This window comes from Clinocottus analis, unplaced genomic scaffold, assembly GCF_023055335.1.
Source record: "Clinocottus analis isolate CAN_PGR_092001 unplaced genomic scaffold, fCliAna1.0.p SCAF_6, whole genome shotgun sequence".
Classification (NCBI taxonomy): Eukaryota; Metazoa; Chordata; class Actinopteri; order Perciformes; family Cottidae; genus Clinocottus; species Clinocottus analis.
In genome coordinates, this window is record NW_027176218.1 from 16,968,260 (window position 1) to 16,988,048 (window position 19,789).

General features: G+C 40.6%; 3 protein-coding genes across 8 annotated transcripts in view; 2 read left to right on the forward strand and 1 right to left on the reverse strand.

Annotated features, from left to right (window-relative positions):
* Window positions 1-429: 429 nt before the first annotated feature.
* On the forward strand, window positions 430-6,802 carry atp6v1e1a (ATPase H+ transporting V1 subunit E1a). 5 transcript variants are annotated; one of them, XR_011080106.1, is made up of 10 exons: window positions 430-598; window positions 1,013-1,078; window positions 1,177-1,286; window positions 2,134-2,200; window positions 2,503-2,592; window positions 2,690-2,758; window positions 2,914-3,008; window positions 3,119-3,206; window positions 5,150-5,263; window positions 6,474-6,802. XR_011080106.1 is itself a non-coding variant. In XM_068602854.1 (10 exons), exons 1-9 carry the CDS (start codon window positions 566-568, stop codon window positions 5,210-5,212), a joined length of 681 nt encoding a protein of 226 aa, XP_068458955.1. In that variant the 5' UTR covers window positions 430-565; the 3' UTR covers window positions 5,213-5,258; window positions 6,474-6,802. The 5 variants fall into 5 exon arrangements, 3 of the variants coding, with proteins under 3 accessions (XP_068458955.1, XP_068458956.1, XP_068458957.1); XR_011080105.1 differs by having other exon boundaries at window positions 6,480-6,802; XM_068602854.1 differs by having other exon boundaries at window positions 5,150-5,258.
* On the reverse strand, window positions 6,090-13,038 carry slc25a18 (solute carrier family 25 member 18). 2 transcript variants are annotated; one of them, XM_068602853.1, is made up of 10 exons: window positions 12,933-13,038; window positions 11,504-11,877; window positions 11,154-11,276; window positions 10,172-10,227; window positions 9,848-9,938; window positions 9,337-9,452; window positions 8,854-9,034; window positions 8,038-8,201; window positions 7,555-7,630; window positions 6,090-7,456 (listed from the first exon to the last, which is right to left on the reverse strand). In XM_068602853.1, the coding sequence occupies exons 2-10, from the start codon at window positions 11,521-11,523 to the stop codon at window positions 7,315-7,317; spliced, it is 969 nt and encodes a 322-aa protein (XP_068458954.1). In that variant the 5' UTR covers window positions 11,524-11,877; window positions 12,933-13,038; the 3' UTR covers window positions 6,090-7,314. The 2 variants fall into 2 exon arrangements, with proteins under 2 accessions (XP_068458954.1, XP_068458953.1); XM_068602852.1 differs by having other exon boundaries at window positions 11,154-11,279.
* A 3,942-nt stretch (window positions 13,039-16,980) lies between these two features.
* cecr2 (CECR2 histone acetyl-lysine reader) overlaps window positions 16,981-19,789 on the forward strand; it is a 33,826-nt gene continuing 31,017 nt past the window's right edge. The window contains exon 1 of the mRNA XM_068602950.1: window positions 16,981-17,265. Within this exon, the coding sequence (XP_068459051.1) occupies window positions 17,146-17,265 (120 nt within the window). The 5' untranslated portion in view covers window positions 16,981-17,145. The remainder of the gene's footprint in view (window positions 17,266-19,789) is intronic.

Consider the following 19,789-nt stretch of genomic DNA (forward strand, 5'->3'; position numbering starts at 1 on the left):
TGCACAACGTTGCCTGCAGAAAGGCCGAACGTGACTTCTCGTAAATTGTAATTATAATTGCAGATGATTGGTATAATTACATCTCCGGAGAGAGACTTATATATCCATAATTATCATCATAATCCTCAAAGATGTAATCCAATTTGACGGCCGGACATCCAAATCACTCGAAAAGCGTGCCGAAACAGTGCGCCCATGGGAGAAGCTTGAGAGGCTGTCAAGGTAAATGTTCTCCATGTGCAGACAACAATAATTGTGTAATATGTATGTATGGTGGTCTGCGTACAGGTAAATAAATAAAAATTTTGGGAAACATGACAGTTGTGCGTCTTTGGTCTGTGTCCTACATAGAAATGAGGAGGGAGGGCGGGGTATCTTATTTTGAAAGTGTGACCGGATGTTGTGTTCGTCTTGTATTGCTAGCTCGACATTAACGCGAACGAAGAGGAAATGCATATTATTGCCAGAACTGTTTCTGACTAACTTGACTGTCCAATTGTTCGGGAAGACTTATATTTTATTATTTTTACAGTCTTATAATAAACAAAGTTATTTCAGGGAAGACATGGCGCTTACAGATGCTGACGTCCAGAAACAGGTAACTAACTAAAGTAACGACAGACAACGTTAGACTCGGAACTGTTAACCCTGTTTATTTCAGTGACTCGCATGAAGTTATAACTTTAGGTTAGGTTTGCTAACATTGACATTACGCACTTTAACGCCAGCTAATGGACTCAGACCTGAACCAAGTTACCGTTGCGTGTTAACGTTAAGTTGCTTTACGTTAATTATTATTACGCATTAACTTGAACCCCGCTAACTTTATTATTACTTTAGGTTATTGGCCATTCGCCATATTTGTGTTAGCTAACATTAGCTGTTATAAGTTTAAATACATTAAATAGCTTCTTGCCATATAGTCTGACAAAAAAATAAGTCTAAAGGTGCGCTAAAGGTGTCAGAGATCCGACTTCTCAACAATTATTTTGTGTGTGGTCTCTTGCGGCAGATCAAGCACATGATGGGCTTCATTGTACAAGAGGCCAGTGAGAAAGTTGAGGAAATTGATGCTAAGGTAATGGCAGTTGAGTCTGTCTTGTCTTGTCTGTCTCTGCCAGTCTTGTGACTCTCTGCAGTGACCAGTAACGGGCTCGTCGTCCCATCTGTTTACAGGCGGAGGAAGAGTTCAACATCGAGAAAGGTCGTCTGGTGCAGACTCAGAGGGTGAAAATCATGGGATACTATGAGAAGAAGGAAAAGCAGATTGAGCAACATAAGAAAATGTTAGTTGTTGGTGATGCATTGCCAGTTTAGGGGAAGGAAATGCTATTGGTAGAGGGGAGATAATAACGTACACACCGTAACATTGTGAGCAGTTATACACATTGGACCTTTTCATGATTTTCTTTTCATCTAATCATAGTTGATGGAATCAGGTTTTTGACACTGATCAAACGTAAAAAAAACAAACAATGTAATATAAATGAGGCGAAATTCTGATACAACTTAGACGAACGTTTGTAGCTTTCCCATATCTTCCGTTCAGGGACATGGACTTCACATGACCGACAAGGATCATAAACTACATTAGTGTTGAGGCGACTCTTATATTTGTTGTTGTTGTTTTTTAGTTATTTTATAGGTTTGCCGGTTTCTGTTAGTTATCGTTTTTTTTCACACACTTCATCCAAGTACTTCAACTTGAGGATTGACAGCTTTACATTTTAGAATCATTTGTCAGTCACGAGTGGTCTGCAGATGGATTGAGAGACCAAGAGGTTGAACTAATATACTAGCTGCGTCAACATATTGAATCAATTTTTCCCAGATACGTTTTTTTCTTCTCCCTCCCACAAGTCTTTCAGTCACTTTGTTGCTCTGTTACCTTGTTGTTCTAAGCTTTTCTCTGCTATGTACTTGTTGTCCTCTTTTAAGGACGGTTGCCTCGGTAAAGTGGAAATACATATTTGTAACCACATCACCTTCCTGGACCGCAAAATCCAGGTTGTGGTGGCAAAGACGTCTCTAAATCAGTGTGTTGTGAGAACGGAGTACAAAGCGGGACGGCCTGTGCTGCGTTACATTGTTACATTGTCATTTACACGTTGGCTTTTCCTTCCACTCTTACAGCCAGATGTCCAACTTGAAAAACCAAGCAAGGCTAAAAGTGCTGAAGGAACGCGACGACATGATCACGGTTAGAGATCAATGCTCATACTTTACACAAAGTGCATACAATTGTCTCCTTTTCGTTAACGTTTTGTTCTTTTTTTGTCACCACTGAATTTAAATCCTTCACTTTCAAATCATTCATTTTGGTGTTCCACCAACCCAATGCAATAATGGTGATTATGGTCCGCTGATCTTTGAAAACAAGACTTACCACAGACAAGCATGTACACAGTACTGCCTATATACTGTTATTTATTCCAAAGTATCTGAATACAAGTGCATGCCTTTAGAGTTATCTAAATGAATCAGTGAAACCTCTGTCCTCAGGATTTGTTGAATGATGCTCATCAAAGACTTGGAGAGATTGCCAAGGACCCGGCCAGTTACTCTGCCCTACTGGAGGGCCTGGTGCTTCAGGTAAAGTCGCTCTCATGGGAAGGTACAGATCTACAGCTGATCACTTTGTTGGTTCTCTGCGTTTTCTATGTGGACGTTTCACCTTTTTTTTTTTCAGGGTTTCTATCAACTGCTGGAACCTAAAGTTATCATTCGCTGCCGACAGCAGGATGTGGAGATGGTGCAGGTGAGGCTGAGCTGAATATGGTGCTTTGTGTTGTAATTATTTCCACAATGTAATTAGAAAAATGCAGGCAATTACAACAGCTGCTTCACCCTTTTTTGAATTTATGATAGTTGGTAGTGTTGTGTTTGTAAAGTCTTTGTTGATTTGATTGACAGGCTGCAGTTAATAAGAACATCCCTATCTACAAAGAGGCAGTGAAGAGCAACATCAATGTCAAAATTGACCAGGAATGCTTCCTTTCCTCAAAGATGTAAGGGGATTTAATGGACTCTAAGACCAACGCTAACTCTATTATGAAAAAACAAACATAAAAGGAGTTTGCTTATCTCATAATTGCGTGTCCACTTTTTGTTTTAACAGCTGTGGAGGGATTGAAGTATATAATGACAACAGGAAGATCAAGGTTTCCAACACTTTGGAGAACAGGCTTGAGCTGATGGCACAACAGGTAGAGTAACTTTGATCATGTATCTGAAATCCCAAACTGTAAATACACACACCGTTACACACTCTGATTGTAGTTTCTTCTGTTGGCCTGTAGAGGGCAGCAGAGCCCTCTTAGCTTTCCAGTGAGCCTGATTTTCTGAGACAAATGAGCTGAACTTTAATTGAGTGTTATTTAATTAAGAATCGGGAAGCACTGATTCTTCTTTTGTCTTGCATTGTAGATTCAGGTGCAGTAGGGATTTTTTTCTTCTTTTCTTTTTTTTTAAATTTTTTTTACCAATTACAGACATTATTATTTTTCTTTTGTAAAAAAAAACTAAACTTTATTCATTCATGCTTTGTATTTGGACCACCTGGTCTTGTTGCAGATAAACCTTGAGAGGATTTTGTTTTGAGCATGCGTAGGATTTCAAAGGGGCAGAAAGTTTCCGGTAAATTTCCGGAAAGTTTCCACAGGAATTTTGGCTCGGGAATTTTGGGAATTTTGAAAAAAAGAAATGTGCCTAAGTTTTTTGCAAAAGCATATAACAGGGAACTTAAATGTAGTTGTGAACAAGACTTTGCACGCCGAGTTCAGCTGGACCCTGAATGCAGCTGGTTGGGAACATTGTCTGCAGAAACATAAACGTAAACATAAAACATTCTGTTGTTTTTGACGTTTTGTCATCAGCATCATCAGTCTGAATGTTTCAGCCCGATGCCTGGCAAGTGTGAGAGCGCCGAGTTGCGTAGAGGCTAAGAGCGGTATTGCAGACAAATAGAGATTTCAATTATAGCTCGCAACATATTGAAAAAAATAACTGAACTAGTTCATTTTTTGGAGCTGTGAACTTAGTCCAAAATTTTGAATTATGGACTATGAACTGAACTAGATCATGTAGAAAGTGAACTTTCCCAACACTGTCATTAGCATATTGATTACTTGGTAAACTGAAGCCATGTTCATTTTAATACCAAGATTATTTGTATACAGTAAATTTTACAGCAGTGAGAGTCGGACGTATGTATGTCCAAACAAAAGTACACCATCACCTTGATTATTTGCGGCTTTTGGAATGTCAAAAAAGTCATTTTTAAAAGTTGTATTACAAATGTTTGCGTGCATGTCTGCTTATGACAAGGTAAATACATTTAAATTACCCCAAAATTTCCAGTTAATTCCTGTTAATTCCCGTATATTCCCATATATTCCCGTTAATTCCCGTGGAAAGTTTCCAACTTTGAATATTCCCGGAATTTCTGCTTCCTACACGAAGCTGCAGACGCAGACAAAAGCCTTTTCACTACACAGGCATCCTCTAAAAGATTTACTTTAATGTTATTTAATAAGCTTAACGTCTACCCAAAGTATGGCCAAACATTGTTGTCCAAATATATGCTCAGAAATATGCTTTTCACATTTTGCAAGCAAGAAGCTTTCACTTATCTTTTAAGTTTTGTCTCTCAACGTCTGCGTTACCGGCGTTATCCATCGAGATTGTACAGAGATTCAGGTCAAAAGTCTCAAAACTGCGGGCTCTGAGTCATACGGTTCTTTTCCAAAGGTTAGCACAAGCCTTCAAACATGCAGAAGTTTTGCAAAGGTTTCACAGAAGATTTAAATAAACAAACTAGCAGGTCACAAGCCCCTCAGCGGTCATGTGTTCAACCAGACGCACGACAATGTAGACAACAGTGTTGTTTCTTTGTCTGCTTCCACCAGCACGGCTCCCAGAGAGAGACGACATGCTTAAATCGGCAAAACATTTTTCTTTGTTAGTCCTTTAGGAAATGCACATTCTTCGTTAACCGCCTTTGATATCCATTTAGAAAAGGAGAAAGAAATATATTGAAGTATCTGTGTTTGTCATGTTTGTCCACCCATTTACTTTAATCATTGATTCAGAGTTCTCCTTTTTAGTTTCTTGTGTGTACTTATTCGTGTCCTGACTTTACGCCTGACAGATGATGCCTGAAATCAGAGTGGACTTGTTTGGAGCCAATCCAAACCGCAGGTTCACGGATTAACAGCAGATTTGAAGAGAGCAGTGTGGGCACAGACGGAATATACAGTGTAAGGTGACCAAAGACCTTTATCACAGTGAGCAGATTGAGCATGAGTCTGTACAATCACTCACCATTCACCTAATGGGATGCTACTGCTGTGTCAATATAGCTTTAACTTGTCCACTTATTGACTGCCTAATAATTCAACAAGTGCACTTTTATTCATGTGCAAGTAAGTGCCCTCTTTTTAACGTGTAGGTGACATCGAAAGACTGCTTCAGATTGCAATGACATTGCAAAAATGTTTTACTTCAGTTGTTTTGGAGAATCTGTTGCTCTTTGATACTTGATTAATGTAATCAAAGCTACATATTTAGGTCACCATATATATATATTTAAAAAATAAAATTATATACATATATATATATATATATATATATATATATATATATATATATATATATATATATATACATATATATATATATATATATATATATATATATATATATATATATATACATATATATATATATATATATATATATATATATATATATATATATATATATATATATATATATATATATATATATATATATATATATCCCTTCACATGCCTAGTCTACATTTTAGTAGAACACAGTCCATAATGTGGTTGATTATATGGTATGTTTGCCAAACATCTCATTTTTGTAACAGTTTGACTGCGCGTGCATGCTGACCACAAAAGGACGTTTACCATTGTTCTGAAGCACTTAACATACAAAAAACAAATAAATAAAGAACAAATAAACGTGTGTGACACTGATAAATGAGCATGTATGAGATATCTTTATTTACAGTTTGTAAACAAACATTTTACTCAGGCTATGTTCACTCTACAATGAGGGAAATGTAGTAGCCTAAGTACAACACAGCCATGCCCAAATGTGTATTGCATTAAAAATGTAAAAAAAAAAAAAAAAATGTTTAGTGCCACCCAGTGGACTTCAGTAATGGCAAACAGTTGGCAAGACAAGGTGCCCTACTCTCTCTATGGGTCTAACAAATAGAATTGTCCTCGCTGAGTTGGACTCAAGTACCAAATCAAAACTCCCAATTCCACTTTGAATTCATTTAAAAAATACAGTTTTGACAATTTAGAGACTACCAGCAATCATAAGGCTTTCATTACATTTGTTCAGTTATTGTGTGCACATCATGTGAAGCAATGTATTTTTATGTGTAGCTAAGCAGTAATATGTTTTTTTTAATAGTTTTTTTTTTTAACCTTGCCAAGCTGTAGGGAGAAGAGGAAGCCAAGGCTACGAGACAGCGGCTCAGCAGGCTAACCTGTAGTCTTTAGGCAGGAAGTGAGCTGTGTGTTAGGGTATATTGTCCGTTAAGGCCGGGATTAAAGCATTACCATCAGATTAACAACTGACCTTAGAGTTTCTGGCAGCCAGCACCTCCCAATCCACTGAAGGAATCCAAGATTACAACTCGGACCTCACGAACAGAGTGGGAGGAACGCGTAACAGCGTAGGCAGAAAGAGATTAAGCTCATTTTCCAGAAAAAAGAATACATTAAATTGTAAATGGCATTTGAAGCCAGTTCAAACTCTGACATTCAATGTGGTGCAATCTTTGCTTTTAATAAAGACTAAAAAGTGGAATTTGTCACTTACATAGGGTGATGCATAGTTTTCCGTCATGACTGTATAAATAGTTAGTCTCCAACAACATGCAGCAGCTCTCTCTTAACCACACAGAATAATCCCTCTCAGGTGAAATGAACAGCCCCAGACATAATTCAGCAAGCACCTGGGGTAACCCCGACAATTTAGGGATGATCATCCATAGATTAGTCACACACATACACAGGACCCTGTTTAACCTACGGGACCCTGTTCATGACAGCATGTAAAAACCTAGAGAAACTGGATTAGTAGTTAGATCCCATTGGTTCACATTAGTCAATAGACCCTCTTCTTATTTCAGACCATTCCTCTTCCTTTGGTTAGCAGATTGCGTCCGTATCCCCCCTCTCTCTATTCAGCGTTCACTCAGTTGTGTCATTCATTCACTGCAGATTAAAGCAGCAGGGACCACACATCCACCGCCACCAGTGCAAAGCGCTGCTATTCCAGCAAACCAAGCAACGTCTCCCCGACCCCAAGAAAGTAGACACCCTGCGCAATGCCAAAGAGAGGAGCGATAACCAGAGCACGACATGTTGCACCTTTCAGGAACGCTGATGGGCCCTCCCGCGCCATGATGCGCCTGCAAAAGTACACAGATGGGACGACAGGAGAAAGAAAATGTTACAGGGAAGATATCAAGGCAACAAATGTTTTTTTTCTTGGAGACTAAATTCTTACCGTGTGCAGTCAACAATGCCTTTGTATGTGTCCTCTCCGTCACCTTTTTGCAAGGTCTGCAGACGAGTCTTTATGACTGTACAGGCATTTAAAATACAGAAGTGTGCTGTCATTACTTCAGATTAGAGATGGTAACTATATATATATATATATATATATATATATATATATATATATAGGGTATATATAGGGTATATATATATATAGGGTATATATATATATATATATATATATATATATATATATATATATATATATATATATATACACACACACACACACACTGTCAGTGACAAAGGCTAAAAAGCTCTTCCGTCGTCCCTGGGACAAGTGCTGAGCAGGTCACAGATGTAAGATGAGTTGTATCACCGGGTGTGTATATACACCTGCTATCTTCGTAAGTAGAAGCTTAAATCCCCAGTCACACCCCCACCTCCTGCCCGACGATCTTTCCTACTTTGTCTGTCTCTTTCTCGCACTTACCGTCCAATGGTGTTACAGCCACAGCTGCCACCGAGCCGGCGCCGCAGCCGGCCAGAAAGGACTGCCAGAATGGCGCCCGGGTCTGCACATCACCCACTCTCTCCCGCCCCAGCGCGTTTAGGTTGGCAAACAGTGGGAAGTAGATCATTGAGAAGGGGACGTCCCTGAAAACAAGGGTTTAAAAGAAAGAAAGTTAGATTAAAGGTACAACGGAAAAAAAAACAATCTGAGAGGAAGGCTGTTTGGGCATAGAGAAGGAAATGGGATGAGCTGAAAACAAAAAGGGAGAGGCAATGAGACATGGCCCCATTCAACTGCAGTATGGCAGCCAGACATAGCTGCAGGAGTCTATTGATCAGTGTTGATTGTCAGAGGTATTGTCCGGAAGTACAGTCAACACGGTGTGAGTTATGCAATGTGAAACCAACTCATTAAAGCAGTGATGACAGAGTTGAATGAAAGGAGATTTGGAGAACACAAGCGACTGTGCATGGTCATGGATGTGATATTTTAACTTTTAAGTGGTCAACATTCCAGGCATAATGCCATAGACTGAGTGACACAACTGAAATTGAGGAATTATAATGGACACCAGAACTGTTGGGAATAGTTGAAAACGTCAAAAGATTCCCAAAAATGACTGATTGTGAACGCTATGAAACTATAGTGTGCTTCTGCCTCTTTTCATTTTGTTGTAGAATAGGACGTCAACACACACACATGCGCATGCATTCAAAGTGAAATTCATCTTTTATCGAAAGTGCGTGGGCGAGTGGGTGTGTTTATGTATATTTATGTATATTATATGTGTATGACCTCATCAAGGTAGCTCCTGCCCCTCTGTAGAGGCCCGCCAGTCCGCGAGTCTTCAGCAACTCCACAGTGATGCTGGTGGCCGAGGCCCGAACAGGAGGGCTCGGCCGCGCTGGTGGGTCTGCCACCACGGATTGAGCGGGTCCAGCAGCTTGAGCTGCAGTTGGGACAGGCCTCTGGGCAGCTTGTAGTCAAACACAGACTGCCCCAGGTTAGCAACACTCAATAACTCAATACCACTACTCACAATAGTGGTTGTAATTATTGAGAGGCATGGCCTGTTAAGTTACACCAAATCAATCTAGTCTTAATATGGGAAAAAGGTGAATTTCTCCAACTTGATTTACTTCCTGAATAGGATTTTACAAGATTCTAGTGAATTGTATCCTTTTACGCTGCCATGCATTTTGACCTGCTGCAACTTGGTATTTGTACAAGAAAAAAAAACTAAACTGAAAAAAGCATTACAAACAGTAACCAACTCACCGAGCCTTCCTGCATCCTGCAGCTGGATCTTAAGCATCTCCATAGGAGTGGTGACGACCACCTGACAGGTTCCAGCCCCACAGCCTGCCAGCACCTCTCCCCACAGCGGTAAATGACTGGAAACCCGATGGTATCAAAAACAAATATGCAGCATTAATAAGAGTACGCATTTGCAGTAAAAGGCAATGTGCTTTATATTGGAAAGAATACACACAAGCTTGAGATTTTAAGGATTTGCTTGCGTGCCAGATTTTGCCTAAAGCAAATAATGCACAACAGCATATGTTTTGTGGCAAATCACACTAATCCATCCAGAAACCTGAGACTTAAGTGCTTCAACACTTAAAACAAGATCAACAAACACATTTGTCACTATATGAGGGATTTATTGTTTCTAAAAACAGCATCTACATTGTAACAAGTACGACTCAGCTGGACCTATTTCATTGCTTCAGATGCTTTTTCTGTAGCGTCATTATATGACGCATCACTGAAGTGTACATTTATTTACCCATCCTTTGAGAGCTTCTGTCTGAAGATGTCATTGGCAGCCAGCTTGATGGCTTTTTCTGGAGTCACAAGAGTGAGGTTCACTGCTGCACCTGGAAAAGAAACAAACAGGCTGAGGACACAACCGTTTCCACCGAGGTACACAAATAGAGCAAACCTACACAGCAGCTTACGACTCACGTCTAATAGCAGTAGACGCTGCTCGTTATGACAATAGGATTGAGAGCTCGCAAGAGAAACAACAGCGTAGGTGGCCGGATTAAGCTTATAGTAAAGCACAAGTTGAAGTGTTGTTTGTCACAGGGATTAGAAATGCAAAAAATACCTCTGTAGCATCCAAAATAGCCCTCTGAGCGTACTGTCTTTGCCAGGCAGTCCATCCTTTGCAGACAAAAGAGAAGACAATTTACATTGTGGTCTTGAATACTATTAACTTTACTGACAGACATTAGGGTCAAATCCATTATTTACTTAATTTACAAGCACCATCACCGGTCTGGCCTTCACCTAAATACACCCGGACCTTCTATTCTGCCAGAACAGCAACAAACGGGACAGATGCCAATGTTCTGTATTAGTTTTGTTGAAGTTCTCTTATTTTTCTTTGAAAAGAGCAGAATAAAAGCCAACCTTGTGACTGGGCCTTAAAGGGAAATTATCCAAGCTATTTTTCCATGTCTGACTCAGAGTGGAAAACCACAGTTTAAAATGTGGTAAACACAGGATGACCACACCCGATCAGCTAACAATAATGATGCCTAGCAGATGTGCGTAAGTTAGAAACGTCACGGTTTGTGTGTCTTTTAAGGACACAGAAGTATTTTGCTCAGCATCACTTGATTTTGGGTTTGGGTTTTAGTGCATTCGTTTCAACTTTAGTCTGGTTTCGGCGAGCCATCAAAACACCCACTGTATACAGTCTCTCTCTGAACTCATATGACCCACTGTGCCAAATATGGGAAGAGTGTGTTGAGCTGCGCTGCTCCACCCTCTGAGATTCATTGGAAAAGTATGTTGGCATTCTTGAAATAAAGCTCAAATTAGAGAGCGCTTTCTACCAGAAAGCCAATTCAGCTATTATTCATTACAAGGAGATATTTTGCAATGGTCTTACAGTTCAGAGACTTTGGTTAGATTTGCATACAGGGGAAAAAAAAGATTTGTTTTCCTTCCTTAACTTATAGATAAAGATGACTTACCAGGCCCATTTTTCAACAAAAACTACATTAAAAAGTATTGTTTCTGTGATGCTAAAACAAACTGCATACAGGTATCAGGTTAACTCGGGCCAGGGGAGCCCTACTCACATTCCTTCGTAGACTTGGACGCCCTGCTGGTTCTGTAGGCGGGTCTTGGCCAGGTCAATGGGAAATACACATGTCACACCAACCAGGCCTGCCACACCCCCATTAATCAGCTTAGCGGGGAGGCTGCTGAGGGATCAACATAGACACAGGCCCACATGCATGCACAAACCCATTTAAACGTAGTCACCAACACCAGCCATGCAAAAGAAAATAGAAATAAAGTGGGCACACCAACCAGACACAGAAAGAGAGTGGGAAAAGCCCAAAGTCAACCCAGCTGCTGTTTCCACATTTTGAACGCATTTGGATCCGGCTTCATTAGGCAAAACAAACATGGCAAAGAGACTCACCTAACTTTCTTCTCCGCCATCCTGCTTGTGTTTGGGCTCCAGGCCCAAGACCACTCTTCCTCCTCCTCCTCCTCTTCCAACTATCCCTCCTCTTCGTCTTCCTTTTCTTCTTCCTCTTTCCTCCCACACTTCAGCACGCCGCCCAATGTTGTCACCACAGCTTAACCCTCACCTGCCCGCCCACGCCACAAATGCAGCTCACAGCTTCTTTTAATGTGACAGCAACAGACCGCCAACAGTCCCCCTGGTGCGGCAGGGGTGGACACCTTTTTTCTGTTGTGTACAAAACCGCCAATTTTGGATCTGTGTCTTCTGGCAAGCCCTTCTGCTTTGTTGTACCTCACACCAAAACCCAATTTCGACTCTCCCACTGCCTGGAAACACAAAACATGTGTAATTAATAAGGATTAAATCCTCTGTAAGAGTACAAGTGAGACCACTGTTTCTCTATCCGATACGCGCTTGTCTTTCTCAAAGCCCTGTGTAGGACTCATATCAACTATAAAGCCTATTAACTCTAAATTTAGTCATACAAAAATGTGAAAAGCGGCATACCCCAGGACTTCCACACTGAGACAACATCTTGAGTCTCTCTAATCTGCCAGCTAAAAGGGATCAGAGTATTTGATCTGACGAGGTGGGCCGACCTGAAAATGAGGAGCTTACCGCTATTCTTTTACCACATTCGGAATCCAGCGTTTAACAAAGAACTCAAAGGAGATCTCATTAGAAATGGAAAAACTAGTTTGACATGCTATTTTCTTTGTTCCTTCTGGAAGTACAATATTTAGCTGTTTGCCCTGGTGAGATAATACAGCTGCTGTTGAAACCTTATCTTGTTTCACTGCAATTTCTTGCCTATACTATGCTCTCTGTTTCTTCCATTCTTTTCTGTCCCTTCTCCTCCTGACTTCCACCCTTCCGTCAGCTCCTTAATTAATCTCTCTCTTAATCTCTCCACCTCATTCCGCCTCTATTTTTACTTTAAACCATCACTCTATCCTTGCCTGTCCTCTCCTCTGAGAGCAACGGAAACATTTAATCATCAATCATCTGTGTGCTTCGTTCAGCTTAATTTGTATAATTTTCCATCACCTCAACTTTTTCATCTCCTCATTATTTTTTCTATGTCCCCTGTTCTTTTCCACTGCTGCATCCTGGTCACATTCTACACATGCCTTTTACTGAGCCTCTTTCTGTGAAACTTTCTTTCAGCTCTGCTCCATTCACACACAGTAGCGACCCTGCCAAAACACAGACAAGGGTGCCTTACCCCAAGCCAACCTCCAGCTCCCGGACCCCTTTCTCCCCAAGAAAACTGTACTGGAACACCCCGCTCACACAGCACAAGTCACCATGTGACAGCTTTCAAAGGAACTTAATTTTCTACCATCACAGAGATATAGCAGTGGGGAATAGTGGGTCTTACCTCTGTCGGCGCATCCCATAGACAGGATCAAGCTGTCCACTTTCCTTTCACTTCAACAATGCGTGCAGCAATGGTAGTCAAGCGAGAGCGATCTGAGAGAGCCAGCCGCCACTCAGGGGCCGTTGCACAAACACCAGCATTGTCCTGCTGCCTAAGTCCCTCCCTCTCGTGGTGCCTCCCTTCTCTGTGACACAGCAACACAGCTCTGCACTAACACAACTCGACATAAACTCATGCGGCTACCACAAGGCACGCAACAGACACACGACCGGGGCCAATACCCACAGTTATAACCCAGTTATAACCCAGTGTATATTTTCTCCACAAACATATGTTCATATGCAACATGAAGAGCAACAAAAAAGGCTGCTCATCAGTAATGAGGTCTCTATTCAATAGTCCTGTTATTACATAATCCCTCACGGCACATTGAATTCCTCAAATGTTAACAGACTTAGAATTACTACCAGGATTATCAGTGTCTGGGACTTTTTTTCATTTATATTGGGAAATATGTACGGTTCGGTAATTATTAAACAACAGAAAGTTATGTAAAGAGACCACAGCAACTACTCATTGACCATAAATTATTTTTTCATGAGCATTGATTGATGTATCGATTCCTGTTGATGGAAAGAAAATTACTTTTAGTGATTATTTCACTCATTAGCTGGGAGAACTTTTCAAACATTCTCAGTGTAAGGAAACAAAAAAGATTTTGATTCCTTTTATTTTAGTGAAATTGGCTAAACGTGCCCCCTAAGTTAATATATAGTGAAAAGCATAACATGACAGACCAACTAACTCAGTTCCATGCACATACATGTATACACTATTTTGTTGCGGATCATGTGTTACAAAACCACAAGCTGCACTTTTGAAAAGAAAAGCTCTAATGGGAAATACCACCTGGTAGCATGGTGTCCTGAAGAGAGGGAGGAGGAAGTATTCAGAAGCTTTACTCAAGTTAAAGTAACTATAACAAAGTGTAAGAATAAACATTCTGCAATTCAACTTTTACATTAACAGACAGAAGTATTATTAGGAAGATCTACTTAAAGTATTAAATATAAAAGTACTGATCATACAGAGTGGAACCTGTCTGTTATATTTGTGTATAGTAGGCAATCGATTTGTTACTATTCAGAAGTATAAGCAGCATTTTACTGGGCCCGGTTGAGGGCCCAATAAAATTACAATTACAACGACTTATTATACTCTTCGATCGCTTAATCAATAAAAATGCATCATACTTAATAAAGGTATCTTATATTTTATAAGTATAAAATAGCATGTAAAGTAAGTACAAATTTTACTATGGTACAGCTCATAAGTAAATGTAATAAGTTTGATTGCACCAAAATCCATCTGAACAAGCATCAGTCTGCTTGGTCACTTTGTCTCAACCCAGAACAACCTGTTAGACTGCACCTTTCACCTCCATCATCAAAACACCAAATTAGTATATTTTAGAACAATGGAGTTAAGAAAACTGTAAAATATATGTCACGGTTGTTTGGAATTTGTCATACATCTGCATTACAAAGGTGTCGATGTGACTGTAACTGTCAAGATTCATGAAAGCTGTTGTTCATTGTTCATTGCTACAGAAACAAGTGTTTATGATGCCTCTCTATGAAACAGTGACATCCTGTGAAAATCAGAGTGTGCGATGTGTGGTTTTGTGGCAAATTATTACCAAAGATGTTACCCAACACACATTGTATAATATACAGTTTACATATGTATACATGTCTATATATTCTATATAATATTATAAAACAGGCTCCGAAGACAATATACCCTGAAGGAGAAATAATGCTTTCCTCTTGCACCACCTTTAGGCCAACATATTAACTTGTACACAGCTAACATGTTGGATGAGTCTGATCATTTAATGTAATGCCATTCATTGAAATGCCTGAAATGGGGTAAAGTTTTGGACATGCAATCTTTGCATGAGAATGTTAGTTGACTTTTTTTTAAATTCAATTTGCTCATTTAAATGCATAGTTATGCACTAATTATACGTTCAAGTTTACTTTGAATGCATACAAGCTATGTGAAGAAAGTGCTTTTTTTCTAAAGAGAAATGATTGAATCAAAATTCAAGTATTTTTTTCTGATTCCGATGGCGTTTTACAATTTGTCTACCATTGTTTTTTATTCCCAGGGCAAACACTTCAGCAAGAAAACTTGGGAAATGTGTGACATGCCCTTTCTTTAAAACATTAATTAAGCAATAAGGTTTGAGAGGCATTACTGTATCGTTCAACAATGTACTGTTCAAGGGTGTTGTTAGGTAACCCTGACAGTAAATCTGCGGTTTACTGGCCAGGCCGGTTGAAAACAGGGTGGAGGATGACACCCAGCCACCGATGGAAATAAGTGCTCTCGCTGCTTCTGTCCGTCTTTTCTCCGTTATTTCCCCCCTCCATGATGTTTAGAGAACTGGCCTCACTTCGGGAAATTGCCGACGGTGATTATCTTTCGCTGGAAATCAGCACTATTTTGTGATCAAACCCTTTTCGTTCCTCGCCTTCATTTCCTGTTTTACGCGCTCGCTCCCCGCTAATTAGTCTGCTCTCAGAGCGTTAACTAGTCTCTCAGAGCGTTAACTAGTCTCTTATAACGTTAACTAGTCTCTTATAACGTTAACTAGTCTCTCCGAGCATTAACTAGTCTGCTCTCCTGTTCGTAAGCCGTATCAACGTGTGACTGTACAGCAGGAACAGGGACCACAAACACATTATTCGCCGGTAACATTCTCATCGAAAGTCATTCCCCCCAAAATATCAAAGTTTACACGTAACATGTGTAAGCTATTATGGTGTGTACGTAAACAGCTAGGGCTTTTATTGTGAAGGGGAAACGGAAAGAGAGGAGGATTTGTTCGAGTGAAAAGGGAGACAAGAATAAAGTGGTTGCCGTCTTGTCTTACCTAACGGAGCAGCGTTTTGTTGTTTTATTATTAGTCAGTCAGTTTTCTATAGTCCCGTATGTGTGGGACTATTTTCTCTACGCTACTGAAATGCGATACACAACTTTTGGTCGCTACAACTATCTTGGGTTGAAAGGCAGCTTACTAATACTGTTTATAATGTCGCTGGTAAGCGTATTATAAAAGCAATAAGGTACTCGAGGCAGCACTGTATCTACAATAATGTACTGTTCAAGGGTTGCTAACAACACCCTTGAACAGTACATTATTGAACGATACAGTACTGCCTTTCGAACCTTACTGCTTAATTATAAAAGTATAGGCGCAAGAGAAACCCCCGCTACACATGTTTTGTAAATGTCAAGCTGGAAATGACAACTAACGGTCGCGCAATTTTAAATCTACCTGTCATTTTGAGTGATATGGAACCCTGGTTAGGGCAAAGTTGCCACTTTGGCACAAACTGTCACCGAGCGTAACTGCTGTCTTGCACTTTTTACATATTGCTATGGAGGGAGCCCCTGTGCAGTGCATAGGCCAACTTCCACCGCAATGTTGTTTACGAAAAACAGCCCAAACGTAGCTGTCCATTTACTGAACACAACAATGACCAGCTGAACGAGTCTGGACTGATGTTGCTTTTGGAAGTAAAATCATCGGTAGCCGGTTAAAAAAAATACATAACAATACGTTATAAAAATATAACGAATGAGCCAAACGATTTAGACTAAACGTGTAACCCAGCACACAGAAACTAGACTGATGTAACTTAAAACAAGTTACCTGGCTCATACCTTGTTCATGTTTTTATTTATTTTGTATTCATTCACCATTCGCAGGCATTCCCTTTAAACGGAGGCCGCAATACCAAACCAACGGGTCACTATTGACTTTACACTTTTGCTTCTGTAACGAGCAAAGACATGTAAGTGCAAATCTGTTTAAAAGTGACATGTCACTACTCTAAAACATCAACATGGTCGACACTGTTAAGAGTACTAGTGTCCAAATACAGTTTAATTTATCGTGTTAAGTAATCGCTCCCCCTCTTCTTCGCCGTCTGGTGGTATCGCCCTTCCCATCTGTTCGGCTCCGACTAGACTCTGATTGAAACAGATTGTAGCGCTCTTCGGGTCGCAATGGCAACTACCCGACAAGGACGACACCAGTAACTTTTGTCGTACTTGTAATGTTACGGAGGCCTCCCAAGTCGCCGAGGAAACTACCTTCTAATGTGAACAACAGACGTCACACAATATCTCAAGTCCGAAAATGTCCCAGGGATGTACCGTTTCTGTGGAAGAGATCCAGTCCTGGTGGGAAGTCCCCGCCATAGCGCACTTCTGCTCGCTGTTCAGGACCGCGTTCAACCTTCCCGACTTTGAAATCGAGGTAAATCAACATCGCGGTTACTTTCAGCAACAGGAATGTCTTTCATTGCGGAAATGAAAAGTTGTTTGTGTCAGCTTTTTTGCCCCCCCGGTCCGTGGAGCGCATGTTGTGTCACTAGCCGCCCGGTTAACCAGCTTAGCGGCGTCCTCTGAACTTCTCCTTCGCCAACGTTACTAAGGCTGTTGGGTAACGAGCTAGCCGCCTCGTTAGCGAGCTAGCTTCTACCTGCTCATTTCTCCTCTTCAAAAGTTTCAAAATGACGTCAGTTGATTTCACTCACGAAACAGGTGTGTCGTCCCATGTCCACATGAATACATGAAGTTACACGTGGCTTTATATGTCCTGGGTAACCCGAGTAACTTTAGAGAATGGTGCTCTTGTAACAACCATGTGCCACTCGTTTGTTTTCATTTGGTCAGAGCCGCGTGTTTATGTTAAAGAGCGACCCTGTTTCAGGTCACTCAAACCAGCAAAAGTAAAGGAGAGAAGACGATAAGAGCAAGCTTGTGTGACAAAACGGTCCGAAACGCTTGAATATTGTGAGCGATAACATGTTTTTTAGGTTGTATTTCTGTGGCGCGTGGAGTAAAAAGTCGCGTAATACCTTATTTGTTGTCCTGCTTACTTTTCTAAAAGGACGCTGGCTGTGTTTTGTTTCTTAATATTTTAATTGACGTAGAAAGTTAAGTTCATAAGCGCGAGGTTCGCGTTTATTGTCTTGCAGTTGCAAGCCATCTGGCTCGAGTAGCCACAGGGACGCAGATGCTGGTCGGGCATTGTTTGCTCGCCACGTACTGTTTTTGTTTCAAGAAGCAATGGTTCAAACGTCTATTTCCGATATCAATCGAGTCAGAAAAAGCTATAGATGTGAGCCCGCCCGCCGCTCTCTGACCATTACAGAATAAACTGAATGTAGTACACTGCGATTGTTCGACATAATACAACTTTATCACTCGATTCGACCTCCTTATGTTCCTTTAACTGTATTCGGACTTCGCAGGACGGCTAAATCCAGCGTGCGTTTATAGTAGTCTTTTTTTTACATCGCAATTGATGCAGATTGTTCAATTCATCGAGGAATGGTTGCACTTTCGAGAAATACGGCACAGTCAACATCACGCATCAACAGCCTCCCATCACTCATTCATCCCCACCCCCTTCGGTAGAGAAACACACGTAGGCATCGCTTTGTTATTAAACGAGGTGCAAGCCAGATGGGGGATCGCATTGCGCCAAGTTTACATGAAAGTTAAGGGTCTTGTGCTGTTGGGTTGCTCCTTAAGATGGTGTTTGATTCACGCTAGGGAAAACGCATTGTTTTAATGTGTTTTCCAGGTACAAGAAGCTTCTTGATTTTTAACTTAACAAATGCATCTGTAGACATGGTTTAAAGCGTTAGGGTTATCCTGTTGCTTCCAACAGTCGGTCTCCTTTACCTGCCCCCCCCCCCCCCAACACACACACACACACACACACACACACACACACACACACACACACACACACACACACACACACACACACATTTCTAGGATATATTGAGATTGATGCAGTAGTCTTATACTTTGACATCTCCATCAGTGTTCAAGGTCATTTACTCCTGTGGTTCTCAGTAGGCCAAATATTATCTGCAGCTACATTTATGGTTATACTAGCTGGATAGTAAATGGTGATAGAACCTTACCATTTATGGTGCTTTGATTGAAAGCCTGTGGAGACGCACATCAGGGAAATGTCGAGTCAGTGCAGAAAATCTCCACATCCAACCGTTCTGGTGGGAAAACATATCCTTTTAGTTTGGTTGCTATTCTATTTATTTGCAGCTCTTGGTGAAGTTATTCATATTCAATTGCAAAAGTGTGCATCAACCGATCAAGCATTGCATTAATTTATCAGGATTCATAAATGTACAGGTAACACTGTCACAAACTCAAGCACACATTGTCATCTTAAGGAGGCGCTGTCTTTATGTGTGCTGAATGGCTCGCCAACATTTAAAATGAGAAATCCTGTTTTTCTTGCTTTCTTTCCTGCTTTTAATTCTGAGGATGTTGTTTCATGCTTTGAGTTATTGAAATATCTCCATCTGCACATGTTTGCCCACTTGAGTGAAGTGTTGTTTGTTTCTTAAACAGTGTGCCTAATGCAGATCCTCGGGCCGTTGTGCATCTGAATAGGACCTTTTTATGTGGTCTTTCAGGCTGGATTGTGCTTGGAGCTCTGCTTTTACGCCTCTGTGCACCATACCATTTGGCACGTGAAGTGGGCTTTTGGTCAGCTTTCATGTCAGGAAGTTATAAAAATTAGGTAATGCAGACCACCTTAGTCCAACCGTCTGTGTTTCACATAGATACCAGTAAGACTGCACAAATAGGAAGATATAAACTCAAGAAGTCCTTTCCTACTCCTCCACTTTTTGCTATTCACATTAATTTCTGGCATTCGATCAGTGTAGAACAGTAGTCTACAATCACTTGTTCCATAGTGAGAACGTTTAGATCCAGCATGTTTCCTTTCTGATGAC